Source organism: Ambystoma mexicanum, chromosome 6q, assembly GCF_040938575.1.
Source record: "Ambystoma mexicanum isolate Mex_15411 chromosome 6q, UKY_AmexF1_1, whole genome shotgun sequence".
Taxonomy (NCBI): domain Eukaryota; kingdom Metazoa; phylum Chordata; class Amphibia; order Caudata; family Ambystomatidae; genus Ambystoma; species Ambystoma mexicanum.
The window spans coordinates 1,086,097,134-1,086,123,450 of record NC_090937.1 but is presented as its reverse complement, the minus strand read 5'-3'; the positions used below and the strand labels follow the sequence as shown (position 1 = coordinate 1,086,123,450).

Below are 26,317 nucleotides of genomic sequence, written 5' to 3'. Positions count from 1 at the left end.
TTACCTGTTCAGGTACCACGCTGTGAGGGCTAGTTTCCCTGGAGCGGGGTGGATGATTCTGCCCCCCTGCTGTGCCAGGAGATGTGCTGGGCCCGTCAAAAGGTGTATGGGGGGCACCTCCGAAAGGCTGAGAAGTTCCGAAAACCACAGCCTGGCCGGCCACAATGGAGCTATCCGAATAATGAGGAGTCGGTGAGACTCTTTGGTCTTGCAAATTACCCAGTGGATCAGGGGGGTAGGCGGAAAGGCATAGGCTTTCATGTCGGTCCACTGGAGGTGAAATGCGTCGCCCAGAGGGCCGGGTCCCTGACCCTGCCAGGATGCGAACTGGGGACACTTCTTGTTGTGCCAGGTGGCAAAGAGATCCACTTGGGGCAGACCCTACTTGTTGAAGATCTCCTCAATCATGAGGTCATTTAGCTGCCACTCGTAATTGTCCGCTCCTAGCCTGTTGAGCCTGTCCGCCTCCAGGTTGGATTCCCCCGGGAGGTGGACTGCCGAGAGGTAAATTTAGTTTTCCAAGGCCCATTCCCACATGCTGATCGCCAGTCTGCATAGAGGAGGGGATCTGGTGCCTCCCTGCTTGTTGACGTAGTACATGCTGGTCGAGTTGTCTGTAAGGATGAGGACAACCTTGCCCTTGAGAAGTGGTAGCAATGCTCTGAGCGCTAGCCAGATGGCGTTCAGCTCCAACCAAGTGATGTGGTATTCCTGCTCCCGTCGAGTCAGGTGCCATGGACCGAGAGATCGTCCAGGGTGGCTTCCCAGCCCTCGAGAGAGAAGTCTGTGGTGAAGGTGGCCTGTGGAGAGGGCGGCGAAAAGGGCTTGCCCGTCCGTAGGTTGCAGTCCATGGACCACCAAGTTAGGTCTGGGGGGAGAGATGGAGGAACGTTGATCGTTTCGGATTGCGAGCCCCGCTCCTGATTCCATGAGGCCGCGAAGTGCTGCTGAATCCTTCACATCTTTAGTCTTGTGTGCGGCACGGCTAACAGAACCGCCACTGGTAGACCCAGGTACGACCATGCCGAGGTCACCTCTCTGCTGAGGAAGTGGGTGGTGGCACTCTTGATGGCCGAGATCTTGTCTTCCGACGGGAAAACCCTCTTGCAGCATGTGTCCCAAATGAGTTCCAGGAATGTCAGCGTCTGCGTAGGGAGCAGCGGTGACTTCTTGAGGTTGAGCGAGAAGCCCAGGTCATGCAGTGTAGTCATAAGCGCATGGGAAGAGTGGTGAACCGCTTCCGGAGATATAGCCCTGACGAGCCAGTCGTCGAGGTATGGGTAGATGTGGAGGCCCTGTGCTCTGAGGAGGGCTGCTACAGCGTTCATGAGTCTGGTGAAGATCCTAGGGGCCGAGTTGAGCCCAAACGGAAGGACCTTGTATTGGAAATGGTAGCCCATGATCCTGAACCATAGGAAAGAATGATGGGCTGCCAAATTGGGACGTATAGGTACGCATCATTCAGGTCCAAGGAGCACATCCAGTGTTCCTTGTCCAATGTCTCCGCTATAAAAGCTGAGGTAACCATCTTGAATTTTTGCAGGGGTAAGGAGGTCCAGCACAACTCTCAGGCCGGCCTGGTTCTTCTTCTGAATGGCAAAAATCCTGGAGTAGAAGCCGAAGCCTCGCTGGGAGGCTCGAACTTCCTCCACTGCCTGGATCTTTACAAGCGACCGGATCTCAGCCAAAAAGAGTTGCTGTCCCAACCTGTGGGAGTGGAGGGGAGGAGGGAGGAGAGGCTGGAATAGGAAGGCAGTACCCCGTGGATACTACGGAGAGCATCAAAGGGTCAGCGGAATTCTGGTGCCAGAAATGTGCAAGGAGAGCAAGCCTGCCCCCCACCGGAGACATGTGGACCCGAAGGGGCGTGTCATGCCTTCTTTCCCTCGGAGGCTGAGGGGGGCTGGAAAAAGCTCTTACCCCCGCCCCCCTTTTTGTTGTATGCACCGGTTCTGAGACAGCGAGCGGTCCGACTGCCTGGATCTGCGTTCCTGGAAGCTGCAGAACTTTCCATACGTACAACCCTTCTCCAAGCGCTGCTGAGATTGGGTGTACGTTTTGGGTGTGGTCTTTGTAAGAATGGATAAAGACTTCGCCATTTGTGAGCTGTTCTTTTTGTCCAGCTCTTCGTCCGTAGAGGAGTGGAAGAGGTCCATCCCCCTCGAACGGTAGATCTAGAATGCGCTCCTGGACATCCGGGTTGAACTTCGTTGCCCGGAGCCAGGCTGTTTTCCTCATGTCCGTGGCAATGCAGATGGCACAGCCTGAGGTATCGATATGCGCCACTGTGGATTCCATGAGGTCCTGCGCCACGAGCCTGACTTCTGCTAGCCCCACCTTAAAGCGAGATTGGCATTGGGTGGGGAGTTCCGGGAGGAAGTCCGCAATTTCCCACCATAACCGTTGGTTGGCGGCCGCCAGCATGGCATCTGCGTTGGCCTGATGCAGGTGCAAGGAGGCGTTGGAGTAGATCTTCTTGCCGTACGCCTCCAAGATCTTCTCCTCCTTGCCTAGCAGCGCCGCAGAGGAGGAGGCTGAGGACGACTGAGGCTTTGAGTATAGTGATGCCACAGCGATCACAGAGGAATGTGGCTGAGGATGGGTCGAGAGCAAGAGTGTATTCCCCTCCATCTGCTTGTACTTGGCATCCAGGCGTCGGTTGACTGGCTGGACTGAGTGGGCTTGAGCCAACCCTTCTTGGCCAGGGAGACTACATCGGTTTGCAGTGGAATCCCCGTGCTGGCAGTCGGGCGCCTTGTGAGGACTTCAGCCAGAACCCCTTCTGCTGGCTGTTCGACCTCGGGTTGGAGGAGGCCCAGGTACTCCGCCAAGCCAGCAAGAAGTTCATGGAAGGCCTGGCTGAGGATGGCGTGTCCGGATCGTCGTCCTCCTCTGTATCCTGCGGATCTGGAGGATCTTGTGGAGGAGGAGGGGTAGATGGTGCCGGATGCAGGAGTACAGGGACCGCAGCCGGAGGCTGAGGCGGCAGAGGTTGCAGAGTTGGCTGTGGAGCCGGAGGAGGTGGCTGCACTGGGGTCTGGGGGCCCGATGAAGGCTCTGTGGTGCCTCTAGCATGCGGGGAGGACTTCCCTGACTGCGTCTTTGATGATAAACTCCATCTGAGGAGACCTCATGAGGCCGAGAAACTTCTCGAAGAGCATTTCCTCACTGGCCAAAGAGGTGGCAGGGGGTACCGACAGGGTAGCGGGGGGCTGCTGGAGCTGCTGCGTACCCGGTCTGTATGGACGCAAAGGAAAGTTGCCCAGCGCAAATGAAGGGTAGACTGTAGGCCACGTACCTGGTTTAGGCCAGTCCCACCTCGACACTCGTTCTTTGCCGAATTCGTGGAATGGCATCGGATGGGTGGCCCTTTCTGGCGCGGTGGCCATTTTATCGAGCTGCCTGCCACGTGCCTGCGACGTGTTGCTTGGTCCGTTGGGCCCGGCCTGGTCCAAGACTCTTGTGTGTGGATCACGAGGCCTACCCTGCTCCTCGGGCCTCGGCCTGGTAGGTGTGACACCCTCGACCAGGGGGTTGGTAGAGCTGCGTTTAGGTGCCACCTCGGACATACTGCCGGTGACAGGGCGTGGCCCCTCGGACGTGTTGCTGGTAATAGGGTGTAGCCCCTCGGGTGTAGACCCGGTACAAGAACCCTCATGTCCATCGACACTGCGCCCGGGAGGATCCGAGGACCCCTCGACCCGAAGGCCGGTAGCTGCAGCAGCCTCGGGGCACGTGCCGGTAGAAGGACCTGGCCTGTCCCTCCCGCGCGGAAAAGTCCCTGGGAAGGAGTCTCCCTTGCGGGGTGCGCTAGAAAATATAGGCCCTACCTTGGGCCTGGTTCAATGCTTCACGAATTTCTTGAGATCCTCTGGAGGTGACCTCTGGAAGAGCTCCCTCCACCTGGCTAGACTGTTCTTCAGCACCTTCCACCCTGTGGAAGTCGACATGCGCCGGGGAGGAGCTTTTCGCCTGAGGACCGAGTGCCTGAATGACAGATAAGACAAAAAAAGAAAAGACGAAGAGAAATATCCGCGCGTGGAATTACATGGCCGAAGCCAAACCCAGGAGCGCTGTTGAATTCGGCCCGTTCCCGTCAACGCGGAAAATGAGACTGAGATGTGGCACCTGAGGGCAAAGTCAGGGCAACGCATGCACCATGGGCCGCGCCCCGTGCGCCTATAAATTTAAAAGGGAAGATGGGTTTTTTCTGGTGAAAAAGGTTCCGTCTCCCGTCCCTTGGAAGGGACGCCCATACAGTATGGAGGAAGGGGATGGGACGTAAGAGTAAATGGGTAAGACTATTTCCTCGTTGAGATAGAAGGAGGAGGTCACCTTGGGAAGGAACGCAGGGTGAGTTCGCAGGACGACCTTGTCCTTGTGAAAAGTGGTGTAGGGATCTGAAGCCACCAGAGCCTGGATCTCGCTTAATCTGCGAGCTGTGGTGAGGCCCACAAGCAAGGCTGTCTTTATGGTGACCAGCCTGATGTCCGCAAACACCATTGGCCCAAAAGGCTTGTGCGCCAAGGTGCCCAACACAACATTAAGTCCCACACCAGGTGTGGTTTCTTTAAAGGTGGGTAAAGCCTGTGGAGGCCCGCCAGATGTCACTTGACCACCGGGTTGGAGGAGGAGAACAGGCCTTCCTCTGAATTCCTGTAAGCCCCTATGGCTGCCAGATAGGTGTGGCATGTATCCACCTGTACGCCGGAGTGGGTGAGGTGTGCCGAAAAGGAGAGCACGTCGTCCAAGGTGCACCTAAGAGGGTTGATCTCCTAACAGTCAGCCCAATGACAGAATATAGACCATTTACTCTTATATTGGCTCCTAGTAGCCTTGCCTCTAGCAATCTGGATGATCTCTAGGTTAGCCTGAGATAGGCTCAAGTGTTTCAGCGTGACCTGCTCAGGAACCACGCTGCGGGGGCTAGTTTGTGAGGAGCAGGGTGGAGTACCCTGCCCCCTTGCTAGGCCAGGAGAGGAGCTGTGCCCAGCGGTAGGTGAATGGGTGGTCTGTCCGATAAGCTGAGTAGCTCGGCGAACCACGGTCTCAGCCACCAAGGAGCTATCAAAATGATGCTGAGGTGCCAGGATTCCTTTATCTTGCAGATCACCCTGTGGACGGAAAGGCGTATGCCTTCATGTATGTCCACTCTATCTGGAATGCGTAACCCAGGGAGCTGGTGCCCTGCCCCTGCCAGGAAGCGAACTGCTGGCATTTCCTGTTGTGCCGGGAGGCAAACAGATCCACGTGGGGATGCCCCCACCTAAGGAAAATCTCCTTCAGTACCAGGTCGTTCAATTGCCACTCGTAATTGTCCACCCCCAGTCTGCTGAACCGGTCCGCTTCCAGATTGGAGTCCCCCGGGAGGTGGACAGCCATGAGATAGATGTTGTTCTCCAGAGCCCATTCTCACATGATGACTGCTAGGTTGCACAGCGGAGGGGATCTGGTGCCTCCCTGCTTGTTGACATAGTACATGCTGGTGGAGTTGTCAGTCTGGATAAGAACTGTCTTGCCCTCGATAAGAGGGAGAAAGGCCTTGAGAGCCAGCCATATGGCCTTCACTTCTAGCCAATTGATGTGGGGCTCCTGGCCCTGCTGAGTCCAGACTCCATGGATGCTGTGGTTGTCCAGGGTGGCTGCCCAGCCCTCTAGGACTAGGTAAAACACCCAATAAAGGAAAGATGAAGTCCTCTGCAGGACAGACCATCTCAGGACACCTCACGGGATTGACAGAGTGTTGCTACAGGAGTCACCACAGACACCACAGACAGGCGGCAACAAGCGCCTTCAGAGACTAACACAGGAGAAACCTCTGAACAGTTTCCATTCATGCAAGAAGGCTGAAAATGCAAGAGCATGCATCTTAGGCCATTAGCCGAAGATCCGCCAAGTTCCAAAGATGTACTTGGAACGGCGACGGCTGCAGCAAGGTAGCCAAGAAGAGAGCTGGTCAGTCCACCCGTTGGTTGAGGGACACTTCAGAAGACTCTGAATGTGCAGATTCTCATGCAGTGGTCGAGACTGGTTGTTTCCGACAGGTGCACGGGTCCAAGCACCGACAAAGGTTTTCTTGAGATTAGACAGAGTAGCAGAGCTTCACCAGGACAGCACTGGAGTTGATGCTGCTCAGCTGAAGAGGTTGTCTTCGGGTCATCAGAAGCTACTGTACTTCATGGGGAACTTGGCTCCAATGATGATCTGTCGAATAGCTGCAGGAGCCTCAATTTCATCCACGATTGTTGCTGGGAGTATGTCCAGGCCCACCAATGGTAAGGATCTGCGCCATTCAAACAGTCAACGGCTATCCATCATGGATCTTCCCACCAATTAACAGTCAGGTACCAGAGATGTGGTTTGGGACCAGATAGTTATAGCCACTTCCTCTGGCTACACACTTGGCCTGCGTAAGCCATAGCTTTCAACGGGAAAGGGATTTGCATATAAGGCATTTCCTGACATGAGAAGGCAGGAAGAACGCCAAAGAACAATATGGCCAAAGTACAAGCGAAAAACCTCATGGTACGGCCATCTTAGGGTTCTACCTACCTTTAATAGCCATTTACAGCAAATTCAAGAGTGCATGGGTAAAATGTAAAAAATAAAAGTAAAAACATCACTGCTGCCACCAGCCATTCTCACGCACATTGTCAAAGTAACCAAAAATCGATTGCATAACAAGATATAAGGATACAAAGTATCTTAAGTGCAATTCACTTTAAGGAGATTTGTGCAATTGCAAATGTAATAGAATTCACAACAAGAGACATAGGAGTTCATTTTATAAAAAAAGAGTAATTTGGCGGCGGAGAGCCGTTACGTTTGCACTGTAACGTAAACAGCTCCTCACCACCAAGTGTTCATCATTTGCACGACTGGGTGTAAAAATACAGGGCAAAAGGCGGCATACAGTGTTTACCTTTAATTGAGAGTGAAGCATGCTACGCTTGCATGGCAAGCATCGCTCTTAATTACAATTAAGCCCTGCTAACCATGTGCGCATGGAAAGCAGCCTTTACAATGAAAAATAAATGTTGCCCGACATGCAAGTATATCGGACAGCGTTTATTTGTAATTGTAAACGCTGCCTGCCTGGCGTTTACAATTTGTATTTTATTTGTCTTTTATTGAGCGCCTTAAGCCAAACCGCTGAACATACAAATGAAACACAGTACAATAAAAATGAATAAGCAGTTAGGTCCAGGAAACGATCACTCAGAAATTTGAAGTAGGTGAGATTTTAATGAACCACAAAAGAAAGAGTAGACAGTGATAGAACGTAGAGAAAGTGGAAAAGCATTTCAATGAAGGGGGGCAAGAAGTCCAAAAGATCGAAAACGAGACTAAGCACAAGGGGGACAAGGATCCAGAAGTCGGAACTGAGAGGAAGACAAAAGAGAACGAGAGGGGGTGTAAAATGATATGAGTTTAGCAGGGTAGCTAGGGGCAAGACCATGGAGAGATCTGAAGACACGACAGAGAAAATTACATGTAATTTGAGAGTGAAAGCCAAGTACTCCGAAAGAGGAAGAGATAGAATCCTGATAATTGAGAAGGAACAGTAGGCGAATATAAGAATTAAAGACTGATCTAAGATGAGCAAGACGAGAATTGGAGAGTCCAAACACAGCAGTAGAACAGTAAAAAAGTCAAGAAAAGATTAAAGAGGAGATTTAAGAGTTTAGATGTTTGAGATGTGAGAAACGGGCGAGCCTTTACGGATGTTGTGAAGATGAAAACGACAAGAACGAGCTGTTGCAGATATGTGATGGTAAAAGGAGAGATTTGAGTCAAAGTAGAGACCAAGATTACGAGCTGTAAATGAAATTAGGAGCTTTGAGGGAGGAAAAGATATGAAAGAAGATGGAAGATGGGGAGGAAGAGTTTCAGTCTTCCTAGCATTAAGATTAAGAAAGTGGGAAGACAACCAAAATGTAATAGCAACTAAGCAAGCCAAAATAATGTGATGAATTTCAGGAGAGAAGGAGGAAAGGGATAGAAACAGTTCAGTGTTGTCAGCGCAGAAGTGATGGGATAAGCCAAAGGAGGAAATAATAGCTGTAAGATGTGATGTGTACAAAGAAAAGAGAAAGGGGCCTAAGACCGACCCTTGAGGTACCCCATGGGCAATCGAGAGAGACGCAGAAGACTTGCCCGCCCAGGAGACGGAAAACCTTTGATTAGATAAATAAGATTTAAACCAAGACAGAACTGACCCTGTAAGACAAAGAGGAAAGTGATGCCACAAGTAAAGAGTGATCCACAGTGTCAAAGGCAGCCGATAGATCTAGAAGAATAAGAAAAGATGAGTGCTTAGAATAGCGGGCGGAGATAAGAGAATTTAGTACAGAGACAAGAGCAGTTTCTGTAGAATGTAAGAGACGAAAGCCAAATTGAAATTGGGGAAGAAGAGAAGAGTCAGAAACAAATGAGGAAATCTGGGAATAAACAAGGCGTTCTAAGAGTTTAGAAAGGTATGATAGGAGAAAGATAGGGCGAAAGTTGGAAACAATCGAAGGATCAGCGTGGGTTTCTTCAGGATGCGGATAATAGAAGCATGTTTAAAAGATGTAGAACAAATAGAGGTAGAAAGACTTTAGGGATTAAAGCAGCAGGAATCAGATCAGTAGGAGAAGCAGTGGAGTGGGCTTCAGCTAGTAAGAGAAGAACATTCGTATTAGAAAATGGGGAAAATTAGTAAGGAAGGCATGAGGAATGGACATGGGAGGAGGTGACACATTGGGTGGAAGAGAGGCCTCGATGTCACGATGATGAGGGAGAACTTTAGAAGAGAAGAAATGAGCCACGTCAGAAGCAGATAAAGTAGAATTGACAGAATGATCTAGCCTAGGAGGAGAGAGAAGTTGTGCAAGGGTTTGAAAAAGACACATAGGGTGAGTAGATTGAGTGTGCAAGAGATCAGAATAATAAAGATGCTTTGCGGATAATAGACATTTATCATAAAGGGCATGATCAGAAAAGTAAGAAGAAAGGTCAGGCATTGATTTAGACTTAAGTCAGCGCCTTTCCAGACGGGGAAGAAAACTATGCATGGAACGAAGATAAGGAGATAGCCAGGGTTGGGATGGTTTCCGGGTGGGGTGAAAGGAGGACAGAGGATAGAGTTGGTCTAGAGAAAAAGAAAGAGATGCGGAAATGACAGGCAGCCTCATCAGCATTGAGGGCAGAGAAGGAAAGAGGAGAAGGAAGAGCAGAGATGCAAGTGGTGCTAAAAAGCGTGGGGTTAAAGTTACGTTTACAATGGATACCTACGGAGTATGCCTGCTTTATACTGGTGCAAAGAGCTGGCGGAAACCATGGGGATCTCCAGCATTTGCGCCGGCATAAAAATCCATGCTGCAAGCTGCGTCCCACCCCTCCTCTCCGCCATACAAATGAATGAAAATGTGGCATGGCGTGAATTGAAGGCGTAAAGCTTTACTTAAAGCTTGTACGCCTTCCATTCACGTTAAGCCACAATGAACATAAGCTCCATTCTATCAGTACTGATAGGCCCTCATTACGAGATGGGCGGTAGCCATGGTGCTGTTAGCACCATGGCTGCCTTCCATACCGTGTCCGGTCTGGTTCAATGGGGACTTACCGGGTCATTCCGACCCTGGAGGACCCGGTAAGTCCCCATTGAACCAGCCATTCCCCATTCCCATTTGAGCCCCCATAGGGCTCAATGGGAATGGGGAAGGCGCTAATAACGGGCCCACGAATAGCAGGCCCGTTATTAGCGCCCTGGTCCCTTAGCGGGACCCGTAAAGGACGTGTGGTCAGACCACACATCCTTTATGGTTCCCGCTAAGAGACCTCGGAATTGGGCGGTAAGGGATTACCGGCACCAGTCTCCTTACCAATGCCCGGTATCCCTTACCGCCCAACTCATAATGACCCCCATAGTCTCAGGGACAAATCAGTTTCACCATAAGAATGAGCAAACAGGCAAGCAAAGTAAAGCAGAAGGCTTTCCTTACTGCCAAAAAGTCAGGACAGGGTTCAAACAAGCAAAAGGGCATTTTGTCCCATAGGAGTGAATGGGAAGAAAGCAGCAAAAAGAAATTCTTTCCTTACAATAACTACTTAAACTTTAATGCCAAATATGAGAGCATCATAGTGTAATTACATATTTTTAAAAATATAAGTTGAATTAAGACAAACTTAACTGCATAGACTCCATTTCTATCATAGAGCACTGCTTTTTATTTAAAAAGAATCGTACATTATAAAGTTATTAACCGTACTATTGAAATCATTGATGATGGCATCTGTGATGTCATCAACATTGTTATTATAAACTGTGCAATAGGGGCTCTGAGAAGTCAAGGTGGTGTAGGTTTCAACAACTGCTGAATTTCTGGGGATTTGGTGTGTTGAACAGGAACCTTAATATCGCTAATGTTTTTTGACTGAATATTCACACAATCATTTACATATCATCAAAGACATGCCTAATGCGTGATCTTGTCTCCCATGCCAAAGCAGACCCTGTTAAAAAAAATAAAAGAAGAACAACTTACTCTTTAAATATTCTGGAGTTAAAGAATCACTTTCAAGCATATGAGTAGACAGAATTTTATAAACTTCAGAATGTTCTCCTTCTGGTACAAAATTGAATATACTTTGATCTACAAGATCGGACTGAAAACAAGAAAAATAAGCATCATTAAAAATAGAAACAGGCTGCCCTTAGAGTGTAATTGTAAACAGAGATTTTCTTTCCAACAAATATATTAGGAAGTTATTTGAAATTCCCAAAAATACTGTACAACTAGAAATATTTTGGTTCATCAACAACTAGCATGCGGCAGAGTAACACAGCAGGTGACCATTTAACATGGAGAGAGGAGTGAGTGTGGAGGTTTGTGATGAACTGCAGAACATCTGAGCAGGCAGATCTGAGCAGGCACCTGGAGGCCTAGTACTGCCCATATCTCCACTCACAGGTACATATAGATGTGAAACAGAGCAGAGTCAGGGCCTTTGCCTAAACTAAAAAGATGGTTCCCACAGAGTAACAGATCTTTATTTTGAAAACCACAGACTTATAATTGGCACACAAACTAACTGTATCATTTAATTACCATACTCTTTGCAGATACTGGCGTCATACTAGTAAGGTGTAAAGTGTCTTAATGATTATTCCCCAACTTCCTCCTCATTTAAGGCCATAATAGATTATGCCACATTTCTAGGTCTTCTTTCTAAAATGTTTGCTTTTTACTGCTATATGGTATAACCTGTTTATGCTGATTATAACTCTCCACCATTTCAAAGTCGGGGTAGAAAAATAGTAGCGAAAATTCAGCTGGGCAGTGCTCAGTCCTCTTGTCAAATCTCTGCGGGACTGTGATATCTATAAAGCAACATGGGTTATTTCTCTTTCAACTGCTAGTCAGTGCTGAGACTCGAACTATACTCGCAAGAGGAAGCATGACAATCCGCAGTAGTGCTGTGGCACACTGATATGCCAGAGGGCACTGTTTGAGTGCAGGATCAGTGAGGGGCTTCTTTCACTTACATAATAATATCTATGACTAATCTGCATCTACCCTTGTAGAAATTTGAAACAAGGCTCTGGAGAAATCAGAGAGGCTATGGGAAATCCCTGTATACCACCTGTATATTCAATGTAACTTTGTCACAATGTGCAAAAAGGAACGGACCAGATTGGCTTTCATTGATTCTTATCAAGGGGCAAAACTACAGTTTTGCAACAGGGAGAAAAATGTAGCAAACAAAACTCCTGCCCATTGGTTCCTTAACTTATCAAATAACGCAAACTGCAGTCTGGATCCGGAAATCCTTCTACAACCACCTCATCATCACTGTTGACTTTAACCTTCACTCTCTCTCCACTCCTCTATCCACGGACTTTAGCTAATCTCATCAACAACTCACGCTCTTCTATCCAAGCTGCCCACGCATTCAAATGGTAACTCCCTTGACCTTATTCTCAACTCCTCTCAACCTCCGCCGCTCCTTCTCCCTCTGACCATTCCATCATCTTTGCCTCAATCTCCACTCCTACTTCCACCTCTCTCTCTCCATCTACCACTTCCATTACCAAGCGCAAGTGTCCCTTCTTCGAATTCCCTATATACCTTTCTGACCTACACCCCTGTCTCTCCTCCAATGCAAAATTCACTGTTCCATCCACTGATGAAGCCATCACTAACTTTAATGTTGCCCCTAACACCCTTCTCCTCTCACTTCCCTCTTACTACGTTCACTCATAAAACCTCTCCTCCGCGGCCTTGGATTACACCTCCTACTTCCACCTCTCTCTCTCCATCTACCACTTCCATTACCAAGCGCAAGTGCCCCTTCTTCAAATTCCCTATATACCTTTCTGACCTACACCCCTGTCTCTCCTCCAATGCAAAATTCACTGTTCCATCCACTGATGAAGCCATCACTAACTTTAATGTTGCCCCTAACACCCTTCTCCTCTCACTTCCCTCTTACTACGTTCACTCATAAAACCTCTCCTCCGCGGCCTTGGATTACACCTTCCATCCACACCCTTGAAACATTGAGGAAAAAACTTTGCACTTGGCACAGACTTAGACACTCCTCGGATCTCCAACTCTACTTGACTGCTCTTCAAAACTACTTTTCTGCTCCCAACTCTGCCAAATGTGACTTCTATCTCTCTCTAATTTCGTCTCAACCCAGGCGCCTCCAAAAGTCTCTCAACTCAATTCTTAAATGTCCAACATTCAAAATACCTTTGCAAATTACCTTCTATAACCCCAACTTGCTCACCGCCTCTACACTCCTCTCCTGCGACAATGTCTTCCTTGCCCCCACAAACACGGATGTGATTCTTGTCCTTCTCCTTTGGGCTAACCCTTCATGTTCACCCATTGACCCTCAATCCCCGCAGAGTGAATCTCATAGCTCCCAGTGTTGCTCCATATCTTATTTCCCTCTTCAACTTGACACTGCAACTTTTCCATCATCCCACAAGTCGGCTATGGTCATCCCTGTCCTTAACAAACCAGTTCTAGATCCTAACTGTCCTGCCAACTTTTGTCCTGTGTCTCTTCTACCTAAATATTCCAAAATCCTGGATCGTGTAGCTTTCAATCAACTCACTGAGTCCCTTAACACACACAACCTCCGGGATCCTGTTCAATCTGGCTTCGACCTCTGCACTCTATAGAGTCAGCTCTTCTCAATGTCAGCAACTACATCTCTCCTGCTTGTCATGTGAACCGTACTTCTATTGTGTATTCTTCTCAACCTCTCTGTTGCCTTTGATAATGTCAACAATTTTGACCTTCTCTCAACACTATGGGCATCATCATGAGTTGGGCAGTAGCCCTTAAATGTGGCTGTAACGCTGTTACCGCTGCATTTAAGGGCTGGCCTGATCACGAGTTGGGCGCTAAATGCACTGTGTTCCCTCCAGCTTTTTGCTGGAGGCGAAAATTCGATTTAGTGCCCTGTTTTCAGCGCTAAGTAATACCGCCCCCAGCTCCATTGGGTCCGGTGGATCCAATGGGGGATGGGGATTTACCGTTACCGCCCAACCCATGATCCGGCGCGAATAGTGCCGGACCGAGTTGCGTTAACGCAATTAACATTGGGTGGTATCCCAGCGGTATTACTGCCTGGATACTGCCCAACTCGTGATTAGGCCCAATGTCTCCTAGGCATCAGGGACAAGGTCCTCATTTGTTAGACACTTCCAGGTGTCTTGGAACAGCCTTACCTCCCCACTCACACACCTTACTGTTGGTATTCCCTGAGGGCCAGTCATGCGTCCATTTCTTTTCACTCTCTATACCTCTGCTATTGGCACATTGTCTCCTCCTATGGCATCGCCTATCAACTCTTTGCTGATGACATTCATGCCTTCTTCTCCGTTCGCTCTTTATCCGATGAGCAACGGTCAAACATTTCTAACTGTCTCTCTGCCATCAAATACTGGATGGCATCTCACTCGCTCATGCTCAACTACACTAACACTGAAGTTCTCTCCTTACATTCCAAACAGACTATATCTTCCTCTGCCTCTATTCTTTTCTTTTCTCCTGATCACCTTCACTTCTCTACTTCTGCTTGCAACCGTGGTGTCATCCTCAATCCGCTCACAACTCCCTCTTGCTCTCCAAATCTGCAACTGCAGCCAGACTGAATCTCCTCAACAGCAGACAAATAAGGCAACTTCTCCCTTTAAACACTGCTAAGCACCTATCTCCTCTAGTGCCCTCTCGATCTGATGACTGTGCCAGTCTCGTCTTGGTCTTCCCAACTATACTTTTGCCTCAACTTTGTGGTCTGTACTCTCTTCAACTTTCTCAGCTTCACCTCCACCTCCCCAGCCTGTCGTCAGTAAGGCCAGTTATCTATCAGACAGAGGGTAAAGTATAAATCAATTTTCATCATCTTCAAAACTATACACAAACTTAACCCTCCCTGCCTATTGGCCCATTTCACTCCCTACTTTCCCCTTTTCCCCTACGATCATCCTCGGCTCACCTGCTTGCCACCTATCATGCCCCATGCGCTCCCTCTTGTCTCCGTTCTCCCCCTAGCTCGCTCTTTTACTATGGAATGATCTTCTACTTCCTCTCAACACTACTCCAACTCTATCACTATTTAAATCCAACGTCCTAGATCAACTCCTTTCTCAATAACCACTTTCATAGCATCTACGCCACATCGTCTAGCTGTTCTCCACTCCCCCTACCTGACAACCCACGGCACTTATCCCTCATATCATCCTAAACCTAGCACTTTCTCCACTATCCCATTCATATATCATGATCCACTGTCCTTGTCCCTAGTTCATATTTCTACATCCCATGCATCATTTGGTCTTATATCTACATCCTCTCACCCATTGTTAAGGATGCTGGTCCTCCGCTCTGTAAATCAATGTTAATGATTTTGTAAGCAATTTTGTGCCAATAATGCATTGCTTTCCCTGTCATTTCCACAAATGACATTCATTTTTACTTCCCTCCTAAATTGCCTGGGAGGGGAACATGTCCTTTTTCACACTCAAGTGCAATTCTGGTCATTTACAAAATATAATGAAAATGTGAAGAGTGAAACATAGGCAAAATTGCTTTTACTCTTTCCAATCTGTTTTGGAAAAAATGTAAATGCTGCCTGCAAATTCCACTTTGCATGCGGTATTTACAACGGAATCGTACAGTCCTCGCCTGCTTTTAGCAGGTGGACAAATCAGGTTAATTCCATGGGAATTCTTTGCTTTTTTCCACCAGCATGAATATACATGCTTGTGGAAAACCATGGTGCACTTTAAAGTCAGAGCAGGAAAGCAGCACAGAAACCTATATCCTGTTCCGTGCCCCCTACTCTACCTTCAAATTGCACCAAAATTCACCCAGATCATTAAAGTAAAATGTTAAGAGCATTCACCTTTCTTTTACACTTTATTCAAATGATGTGGGGGATAGCAAATGACCCCCAAAATCTCACGTTAAAGTATCACTTTGGATAGTGTGGTAAATATGAACCTTCTTACATTCTTTTTTCATGGCCCTGTTGTCCTTGAGCACGAGTCTTGCATTCCTTACATTTTCATCCCTGCCCTACTACTTACTACCTGCTCCACCCCTCCTCTGCTATGTGCTCACGTCCATTAACGCTTCATCTCTGTGCATAATGTAGATATCATCAAACCACCTCACAGAATACATTGTTTGGCGAGTGAAATCAGTCTCACATATAGTGACAGAGCAGTCTAGAGCACCTTTTTTTGGCAACATCAGTTTGATTCCCAAGGCTGCATATTTTTTTGTGGTGTTTGCCAAAGGTTAAAACAGTCAACGGAACAATTGGACCCATGGAACCAGGAATAGCCTCTCAACACATTTATTTACTTCATAAATACCAATAAATGTTCAATTTTCAATTTATAAAAACTTTTATTTGCATATCATATTCATATAAAATACTAGAACATTTCCACAGACAAATATCTACAAGTTCCACTCATACTCAATCACTCCTACCATTCATTCAATTTTTGCTTTTTCGTATCAAATTTTTTGACATGTAAATATAAATGGCCTCATATGGACGGCCTCCGACCCTACCTCCAGATTACACAAAAGTCCTCCATTCGTCTGTGTGTTTCTAATTACACCGACATTATTCTACACGTGTAGGGGCGTATACTAGAAAGGCCACCATGAGATGTAGGGAACAGCTCTAATTACAACCTGTTCGATGTAAAAGAACACGAATGCTCTAAGTCATTTTCACCCATTTTTGGCCCACAGACCGTGTCTAATGATATAACAACTACAAGAAGAGATCGGCTATTCGTTAAGAATTGGTGTACTTCGTGCACATTGGCGAATTAAGACACGTTTAGAATTGTTTACTGCGAGATCATAGCCGTTGTAAGTATCGTTTTGGCTTACATATTTGTATAAAAGAGATTCTGACAAACTCTCGTTTTAAGTGCTCTTTTCCTTCTTATTAGGGACCAATGATAATTAATAGGTCCCTCCTGAGTGAGCTGCGAAGAATCCCTCTTGAGGAAAGATTTTGAATATCCTGTAATGATACAGAAAGGGAATACACAATCTAGTTGAGTAAGTACAATGCTCCATAAGTAGTGTTCCAACATGTTTGTTTGCATCTTTGTCGGGGCCAGATAAGAGTGGTTACTATACCGAGATGTAGACAGGATTTATCCAATTAACAATGGAAATGGGGGGCTAAATAAGCGTGTCACGTCTAAACATTGTCATGATCATTACTATTAAGAATCATACCTTCACATTAATTGTGGTTCAAATCAGCGGGAATAGCCTATGTCTAACAGAAAATGTATGCAACTGAGTTTAATTGATTTTTAGCGTGCTTTTGATATTATATATATTGTATTTTAGGTGGTGATACTCACCCTACTCTATGTGTATGGGAATAAGGAAACGCCCCTAATTTTGTCCTGAAGAAGGTTGCATGAACAAAGGGCCGATGAATGTTGATGTCCCGAAAAAGACAACCGAAACACGTGTAGACTAATGTCGGTGTAATTAGAAACACACAGACGGAACCATCAGATAATCGAATGGAGGACTTTTGTGTAATCTGGAGTTAGGGTCGGAGGCCGTCCATATATGAGGCCATTTATATTTACATGTCAAAAAATTTGATACGAAAAAGCAAAAATTGAATGAATGGTAGGAGTGATTGAGTATGAGTGGAACTTGTAGATATTTGTCTGTGGAAATGTTCTAGTATTTTATATGAATATGATATGCAAATAAAAGTTTTTATAAATTGAAAATTGAACATTTATTGGTATTTATGAAGTAAATAAATGTGTTGAGAGGCTATTCCTGGTTCCATGGGTCCAATTGTTCTGTTGACTATTATATAACGCCTGAAGGACCTGGGACTGTAATCAGGCACCCCTTTGTTTTATAATATTGTGGTACAGCCCGTGGCTGTAGGGGCAATAAGAGATTAATTGATTGAATCAATACAAATATGGAGGGAGTCCATCTCTTTTCCTTCACAGATGAGCACTACAAGAGAATGCTAGGTGCTCCGGCGTTACTAGGTGATACAACCCCAGAAGCTACAAATAACAGTGGAGTTGATGATTTAGAAAAAATCAACCAGAAAATGAAGAAATTAACACGAACGGACCTACACGGGAAGTTCATGCTTGAATATCTTAAAGCGGAAATTATTCCCGATGGACTACAGGTTAGAAACATCCCGCGAATATTTTTGGACAACCCCAAATTTCAGAAGAATTTTAGTGGGGTTGGAACAGATGTTCACGGGATTGGATTCTTCTAATTGTGGAAACTGCAGAAGAAGAGGCAAAAAAACAGGGAGACGAATTGGCAGAACTAGAGAAACTGTTTCTAGACAATAAATATATCAAAGGTGCAGAAAAACTGTTGGAAGATCTAGAAGCAGAAATAAAGAAATTCAAACAACTAAATTTGGACCGTAAAATTATAAAATTAAAAAAAGATGTGTCCAATTACAAGGAAGAAAGAACCTACCCATATTTGAGAGAGGGGTTCTTCGCAGATCTTGCCAAAACACAATTCAATAGAAGAAACAATAGATATGTGTCATTTTCCAAAACCTCAGGGTCCTCTAGTGGTTCTGATCCCCCACTTAGCAACCAGGGATGAACCATGGGCTCCAACACAGGAGACAGAGGAGGGCCCGCAAACCAACTGGGTTTTCCCAGGGACCACCAACGAGGACGCCCAAGACAGGGCCCAGGAATGCGTACCAGGCAGTGGTACATGAATCAATAAGCCAAGAACAAATCCCTGTTTTTAACTTATCCACTGAAGCTCTGAATGAAGTAGAACTTAGCCTTTTGTCAAGGGGTCTGTCCTTCGTACCGGCTACGAGAGCAGACTGTTTTGACATAGAAGTGGAACTACACAGATTCTTCCGGAACATTAGACTCAAACACTATTTTGAGATTTTTTTGCCTAATCAAAAGAAAGACAACCAATCATCCAATACAGCAGAAGATGTCCCCAACGTGACAGGACTGAGAATTAAATCAAGGTTTAATCCACCTCCATACGCTTGTCCACCGGAGATTGAAACTTTCGAAAATCGGGTAACGAAAGAAGTTCTGAAGGCGATCCAGAGAAAGAACTATACCCCAGATAACTTAAACAAAAACAAAAGAGAGGCCCTGAAACTATTGTGTGATCGGAAAGACATCACGATCAAACCCGCCGACAAGGGGGGAGGGATAGTCGTCCTATCTACAGAGAATTATGAAAAAGAATGCACACGTCTGTTGAGCGACGAAAATGCCTATGTAAAGCTAGCTCTAGATCCTACATCTAGATTAGAAGAGGAAATAAAAAGCCTGACCAACCATGCAGAAAGGGAATCTTGGATAAGCAGTGAAGAGGGTTGTTTCCTCAGAAAAAGCCACCCCAAAAAGGCAGCTTTTTATATTCTGCCCAAAATTCACAAAAGGATGCCTGACCCACCAGGGAGGCCGATAGTGGCGGCAATAGATTCATTATTGGAACCACTCTCTGTTTATGTAGAATTGTTTCTCAAACCTTTTGTGGGAAAATGCCATCTTACGTGAAAGACTCGGGGGATATGATACGAATAACTCGGAACCTAGTACTAGAGGAGAATTATATCTTAGTCACAATGGATGTAGAGTCACTCTACACCTCCATCCCCCAGACAGAATGTCTGGAGGTGTTGGGCAGAATTCTAAATACAAGACCAGAACCACATACTCCACCCGCTGAGTTTATACAAGAATGTGCAAAGATTACGATGACCGAGAACTTCTTTCTATTTAAGCAAACCCTTTTCAAGCAAAGAAAGGGAGTCAGCATGGGGGCTACTTTTGCACCAGATGTGGCAAATTTGTTCATGGCGGAATACGAAGAGAGGTATATCTTGGGTGAACGTAGCCATCTGAAACAACAAGGTGATCTGTGCCAAGGCCTGCGGGCTTGGTACAGATACATCGATGACGTGTTTATGATATGGAGGGGCACAGAGGAAACATTGAACCAATTCCATCAGTGGCTAAACACGTGTGACAACCATATCAAATTCACGATGGAATGGCATAAAAATCAAGTAAGTTTTCTAGATCTACTCATCAAGAAGTCACATCAGCAGTTGGTCACTACCCTCTTTCGGAAAACAACTGATAAAAATACACTACTCCACTACTCCAGCTTTCACCCGGTGGGACTACGCCAGAATTTACCTTATGGTCAGTGTTTAAGGATACGGAGAAATTGTACCGATAAGGATGAATACAAAAAACATGCAGAGGATCTAAAAAGAAGGCTATTAGAAAGAGGCTATCCACGCAAGTTGGTAAAGAACAATCTGAAAAGGGCTCTGAATAGAAACAGAGAAGACTGCTTGGTACCTAAAGACAAAAAGAAACAAGACAGATTGGTGTGTGTGACGACTTTTAATCCGGTAAGCAATGAAATCCAAAATATTGTAAACCGAAATTGGGATCTTATTAAACAAGCAGGAAGTCGTGCGAAGAAACCCATGTTTGCGTTTAAAAAGAACCTAAATCTGAGACAACGTCTAGTGCACACTTACAGAGATTCGAATTCGGAACAAACTATATTGAACCAATGGGGTCTACCCCCTATTACAGGCCATCATAAATGTGGCAACTGCGTGTCCTGTCCGCTGACCGAGACCAGGCAAGAGTTCAGTCATGGGGTAATAATATGGAAAATGAAAACACACACAAACTGTCGTACCAAGAACGCTATTTATATTATCAGATGCCCCTGCAGTTTGTTGTATGTGGGAAAAACAACCAGAGAGGTGAGACAGCGAATAGGGGAGCACCGCAGCTGTATTCAGAACAAAGTGGCAGAAAAACCCTTGGTGGACCACTTTAATCTGAAACAACATAATGACACCGACCTGAGATGGTTCGTGTTACAGACTATCAGACCACCAAAAAGAGGCAGGGACATGTCAACTATGCTCCACAAATTGGAACAACGATGGATATATCGTTTAGATACGGTGAAAAATAGCCTGAATGTTTCGGTGGAATGGGGAGCCTTGATAACACATTAAATAGATGTGGAATGGGCCGGTATCTCTTATATGTACAAATATGATCTAGATCCAGAACATTGAGATATGTCAATGGACTACTTATGCTAGAAGCAGGAAGAAAGGTTAAATCCCCATGATCACGTATGAATTAGTAAAGGCAGTCCGTTCTTTATCGCGACTAAAATTAAGGTGTAGCCCATCCATTACGGTGGCTACTAGAACACTATCAGCAGTCCTCTTTCTATCGCGACCAACACGGAAGTACAAATAAATCCTCGCTGCACGCATGTAAACAATGCCGGAGGAAGTCAATAAGCGAGACGGCATGTAGTTGGGATCTGCAAAGAGGAAGCAAGGTAAGCAAGTGAGTGGGGACGGCCGCCTGCAAACAACAGAGCGAACCGAATGGTGGGCGAGTACGTAGTAGAATCTAGCTTCTACTAGATTTACTAGATCATGTGTAATGCTCGGGTACATGTAGGGGCATATACTAGAAAGGCCACCATGAGATGTAGGGAACAGCTCTAATTACGACCTGTTCGATGTAAAAGAACACGAACGCTCTAAGTCATTTTCACCCATTTTTGGCCCACAGACCGTGTCTAATGATATAACAACTACAAGAAGAGATCGGCTATTCGTTAAGAATTGGTGTACTTCGTGCACATTGGCGAATTAAGACGCGTTTAGAATTGGTTTACTACGAGATCATAGCCGTTGTAAGTATCGTTTTGGCTTGCATATATGTATAAAAGAGACTCTGACAAACTCTCGTTTTAAGTGCTCTTTTCCTTCTTTCCATGGACCAATGATAATTAATAGTTCCCTCCTGACTGAGCTGCGAAGAATCCCTCTTGAGGAAAGATTTTGAATATCCTGTAATGATACAGAAAGGGAATACACAATCTAGTTGAGTAAGTACAATGCTCCATAAGTAGTGTTCCAACATGTTTGTTTGCATCTTTGTCGGGGCCAGATAAGGGTGGTTACTATACCGAGATGTAGACAGGATTTATCCAATTAACAATGGAAATGGGGGGCTAAATAAGCGTGTCACCCCTAAACATTGTCGTGATGATTACCATTAAGAATCATACCTTCACATTAATTGTGGTTCAAATCAGCGGAAATAGCCTATGTCTAACAGAAAATGTATGCAACTGAGTTTAATTGATTTTTAGCGTGCTTTTGATATTATATATATTGTATTTTAGGTGGTGATACTCACCCTACTCAATGCCAATGGGAATAAGGAAACTCCCCTAATTTTGTCCTGAAGAAGGTTGTATGAACAAAGGGCCGATGAATGTTGATGTCCCGAAAAAGACAACCGAAACACGTGTAGAATAATGTCGGTGTAATTAGAAACACACAGACGAATGGAGGACTTTTGTGTAATCTGGAGGTAGGGTCGGAGGCCGTCCATATATGAGGCCATTTATATTTACATGTCAAACAATTTGATATGAAAAAGCAAAAATTGAATGAATGGTAGGAGTGATTGAGTATGAGTGGAACTTGTAGATATTTGTCTGTGGAAATGTTCTAGTTTCTAGTATTTTATATGAATATGATATGCAAATAAAAGTTTTTATAAATTGAACATATATTGGTATTTATGAAGTAAATAAATGTGTTGAGAGGCTATTCCTGGTCCCCTGGTTCCATGGGTCCAATTGTTCTGTTGACTATTATATAACGCCTGAAGGACCTGGGACTGTAATCAGGCACCCCTTTGTTTTATAACAAAGGTGGTTAACTACATATATAGATGATTAGATATCAGCTACGGGGATACATTCCAGCAAGGTGTTCACTTGTGAGTGACACCTAATCGACAAGAGTAAAGTTCGAGTTCTTCATGATGTCGCCCTGAACCCGGAGCTTTTATGCATCTTTAGTTAAAAGCTCATCTATAATTTTTTGTTGTGTATGGGCCTTCTGACCCCCCTTTTCTAAACTCTACTTATTTTATGGACCAGCATTGCAGAGGGTGTAGAGTAGAGCCATAAGGAACTACATTCAACATATAAAACATAAATGGCCGCATTACGAGTTTGGCAGTGTGGGACATAATAGCGGTAACATCACAATAATTTGATTACTGGCATTTTATCACCAATGTTCTGCACCCCCAAATTCTGAGTTTGGCAGAAAAGTTGAGGAATAACCCCTAGCACTTTGCTAGAGGTTTTCCTCCACTTCACCTCCACAAATAGAGGATTTACTGTGGGCGGAATTACCACCGGCGGTAAATCCTCCAAATCCTGAATGAAGTGTTATGGACTACAGGGATTGGGATCAACACTGACCTTCTTTAATCAGATGCATTTACCCGATACAGGGAAACTTTTAAAGAGGCCCAAAATTCCCTCTCCCCTTGGCCCACATCAACTTAAGGAAAAACAAAGTGCCTGCCATGGAAAATACTGTCTCCCCCCTGCTGTGACATAACACAAGTTGATTAAGATTTTCATAATCCTCTGATATGATGTTACAGCAGGAAGATACATTTTGAAAATTAAAAAACTTGCGAGTGGCTTCTTGTGGAAACTATACAAAACAAATGAATGACACTTCTACATCCCTCCCATATGCAACAACATCCAGAGCTGTCAAGGGAAACCAAGGTCCAAAACACATGAAATAAATCACAACTATGTACCAATAATATCCCAAGTAACCAGTATGGAATAAAGAAGAAATGTATGTTATCTAGAGCTCTCAATTGGCACGAAGAGATGTGCAGATGAATGAGGGGGAGAGTAGGGAGTGAGATGGGCCAATAGCTAGGGTGGGGTAAGTCTGTGTATAGTTTTTAAGAGGAAGAGAATGAGTTTATACTTTGACTTCTGTCCCACAGATAACCTGCCTAATTGCCATAGGGCTGGGGAGGTGGAGCGAGAGCGGGGAAGGTTGAAGAGTGTACAGCACGAAAAGTTGATGACTTTGTTGAGAAGTTGCTACATTATTTTAGGCCCGACCAATATAACTCTGCTCTGGTTAGATGTTAGACTCCATCTGGAAATTGAGAATGCCTACAAGATGTATATCCTCTTGTCACTCATGAGTGAGATAATTGCTTTGCATTACTCAGCCACTGCACTGTGAAGTTGTTTTTCTAAAATATATTCACTTATAATTACACCCCCTAATACTACCTGGCACTGATTTGTAGTTGAAACTAGACAAAATATAGAAAATCATTCCTAAGAGCTCAAAGCTGCAGGCTGACGTGTGGGTTGCACCACACTGAGCCACTGGAAATTAAAGAGTTATAGCAGCGCTTTGAAGTTCTTGTGATAAGCCGGAAACCGAAAGAGTGTGGATGTTCACCCCCCTCTCATAAGTTTCAATGTGTTTGAAATTGCATAAGAACGTCTGCATTTTGGGAGGGGAAAGTTCCTGGGAACCCGTCCTGTTGATGCATGTCTTAGCATCTGCTATTAAAACATTTACCAATCCTACCTCGGATACCATTTGGATCTTTTGTCTGGATTTTTCCACTACAATTGGTGCCATAAGACGTCGGGATCATTGACATGTCCTGCAGGTTCTGCAAGCGATTTACACAGCTATGAGCTGTGGGACCTTTACATAAGGTAACCTCAGATTTTGGGGAGTCTCAGCTGGCAATTGAGAAAAGGTTCGCAGTGAAATTAATTCTGTCGGTATGTATATTGTTTTGTGTATCATGTCTGTCTCTGGTAGCTAGTAAAAACAATTAAAGAAAAAGAGCTCTTTCTCTTTAGAGCCCCTGTCTGGTTAACAGAGCAGCTCAGTGCTGGAAAATAAAAAATAACTGGAATGTTTAAGCATCTGCATCCATTACTACATTTGGAGGGGAAAATGGCAGTGTAGAAAGGTGAGCTAGAATTCTTGTACAAATGACTCTTGAACAACACAAAATAAATTGCGTGTACGATTTGCTGTCTGTCTACCCCTCCTTTATCCTATACTTAAGTGTACAGCAATGGTACCTTTGCATTGCAAGTGCGGCTTTAGCTCAAACTTTCATATAGATCTTTTTAGGCTTCATTTCCTCCTTATGTGTCTGGCAATGAGGTTCTCTTACCGTACCCCCTCTCTGGACTGATATTTGAACTGTAATGTAACTGGGGAACATAAACGGGGTCTCTGTGCTCCCTGTGACCTCTGTGTGGCCTGAGACCTGGATGGCTCCCACACACTGTAACACATGGCATAATAGGGTTTAAAACGATCTTGGAATACCCCCGAAGGGCGCAGTCCTTTAGATTCCTGCTAGATCTATGGGACAAAGGACCTCATCACGAGTTGGGCTGTATTCCCGGCTGTAATACCGCTGACTGTAATAGCCCTAGCACCGACCAGTCCCGCTGTATTACCACCGGATCACGAGTTGGGTGTTAACGGTAAATCCCCATTCCCCATTGGGTCCATTGGATTCAATGGGGTATTTTCAGCGCTAATTATGCGGGCTAATACAGCCGGCGGTAATACAGCCGAAAACAGGGGATTTTCACCTCCAGAGAAAGGCTGGAGGTAAAACAGCCCATTTAGCGCCCAACACGTGATAGGGCCAGCCCTTAAATGCGGCTGTCATACCGTTACCACCGCATTTAAGGGCTACAGCCCAACTTGTGATGAGGCCCAAAGTCTGGTCAGCGGTGCTCCTCGCTCCAGTGACTGCCCATCATGGCGCTGCAACCTAGGCTCCGGTGTTAGGCCAGCACCAGTGGTCTGAAGCACTTGGAGGATTGTCGATGCAGGGCTGTGGGGCAATGTCGGCTCCCCCATCGCTTCGGTCACTTTGAATTTCACCCTGTCTAGGTAGAGTATGGGGTCCCAGGGAGTCACATGTCCTTTTTTTGTGGGCTGCCAGGTGTGAGCCCTGACACCCCCAATGCCAGAGTGGAGCAGCTGGTATGACATGTGGAGGGGCTGAGGGAGTATGCCTGACCGATAGTGCAGTCGGCCGGAGGTTTTCGCCCAGCGTTCCTCCTCGCGAGACCTATCGGTTGCAACTTTAGATGGTCTGGTGGGCCCCTCTCCATAGTGACAGCTCAAAAATGATGCTGCTTGCCATGCCCTAGTGTTGCCAGCCAGAGGCACTTAGAGGACTGATGATTCAAGTTTGCGTGGCACTGTTGGCTGCTTTGGGGAGCACAGTGTCTAGATTTTAGAAGGGGGCCAGGTTTCCAGAGTGGCTGGTGTGACAAACAAAGGGGGTGAGGGAATCCAAAAGAAGGGGCTCCCAGACACACATCAGATTTAGGGATCAGGTAAACATACCCATCTTAATAAGCAAACATCTGCACAGACAACATGAGTGTTTAAACAACTAAAGGTCCACAGTAAAGCTAATCAGAGAAACGCAAGACAGACTTCATATGTTATAAGCAACTTCCATATCGGAAGAAGTCTCACCAAACATTAACATGTAATCCTCATTGAAGGCGAAGGACCTGGACTTAAGGCACATTTACAGACCTGAATTCCCAGACACCAAGAAACATCCTCAGGTAATTGAAGCACAAATCCATTCCATGTCGTTAGGAGGAAACATAGAATCTAGGGCCACTAAACAAGACTTGCAGCTGATACTGCATGAATTGAAACAAGAGACAAAAGGGTGCGCTGAAACGTTTCAAGAAATCAATTATGGAGCATGATAAACATGTGATGGCAGCATTAAGACACCTGGATAAAGCAGAAAATACCACATGCAAGCTGGTACAAAACTAAACAGAGCTGACAAGCAAAG

The 26,317-nt window shown here is 45.6% G+C and overlaps 1 protein-coding gene across 11 annotated transcripts in view; it reads right to left on the bottom strand.

The window, feature by feature from the left end:
* CLOCK (clock circadian regulator) overlaps positions 1-26,317 on the bottom strand; it is a 2,930,945-nt gene that overhangs the window by 1,714,211 nt on the left and 1,190,417 nt on the right. For all 11 annotated transcript variants that reach the window (XM_069631637.1, XM_069631640.1, XM_069631638.1 and 8 more), the window contains one exon: positions 10,530-10,650. In XM_069631637.1, the coding sequence (XP_069487738.1) occupies positions 10,530-10,650 (121 nt within the window). The remainder of the gene's footprint in view (positions 1-10,529; positions 10,651-26,317) is intronic.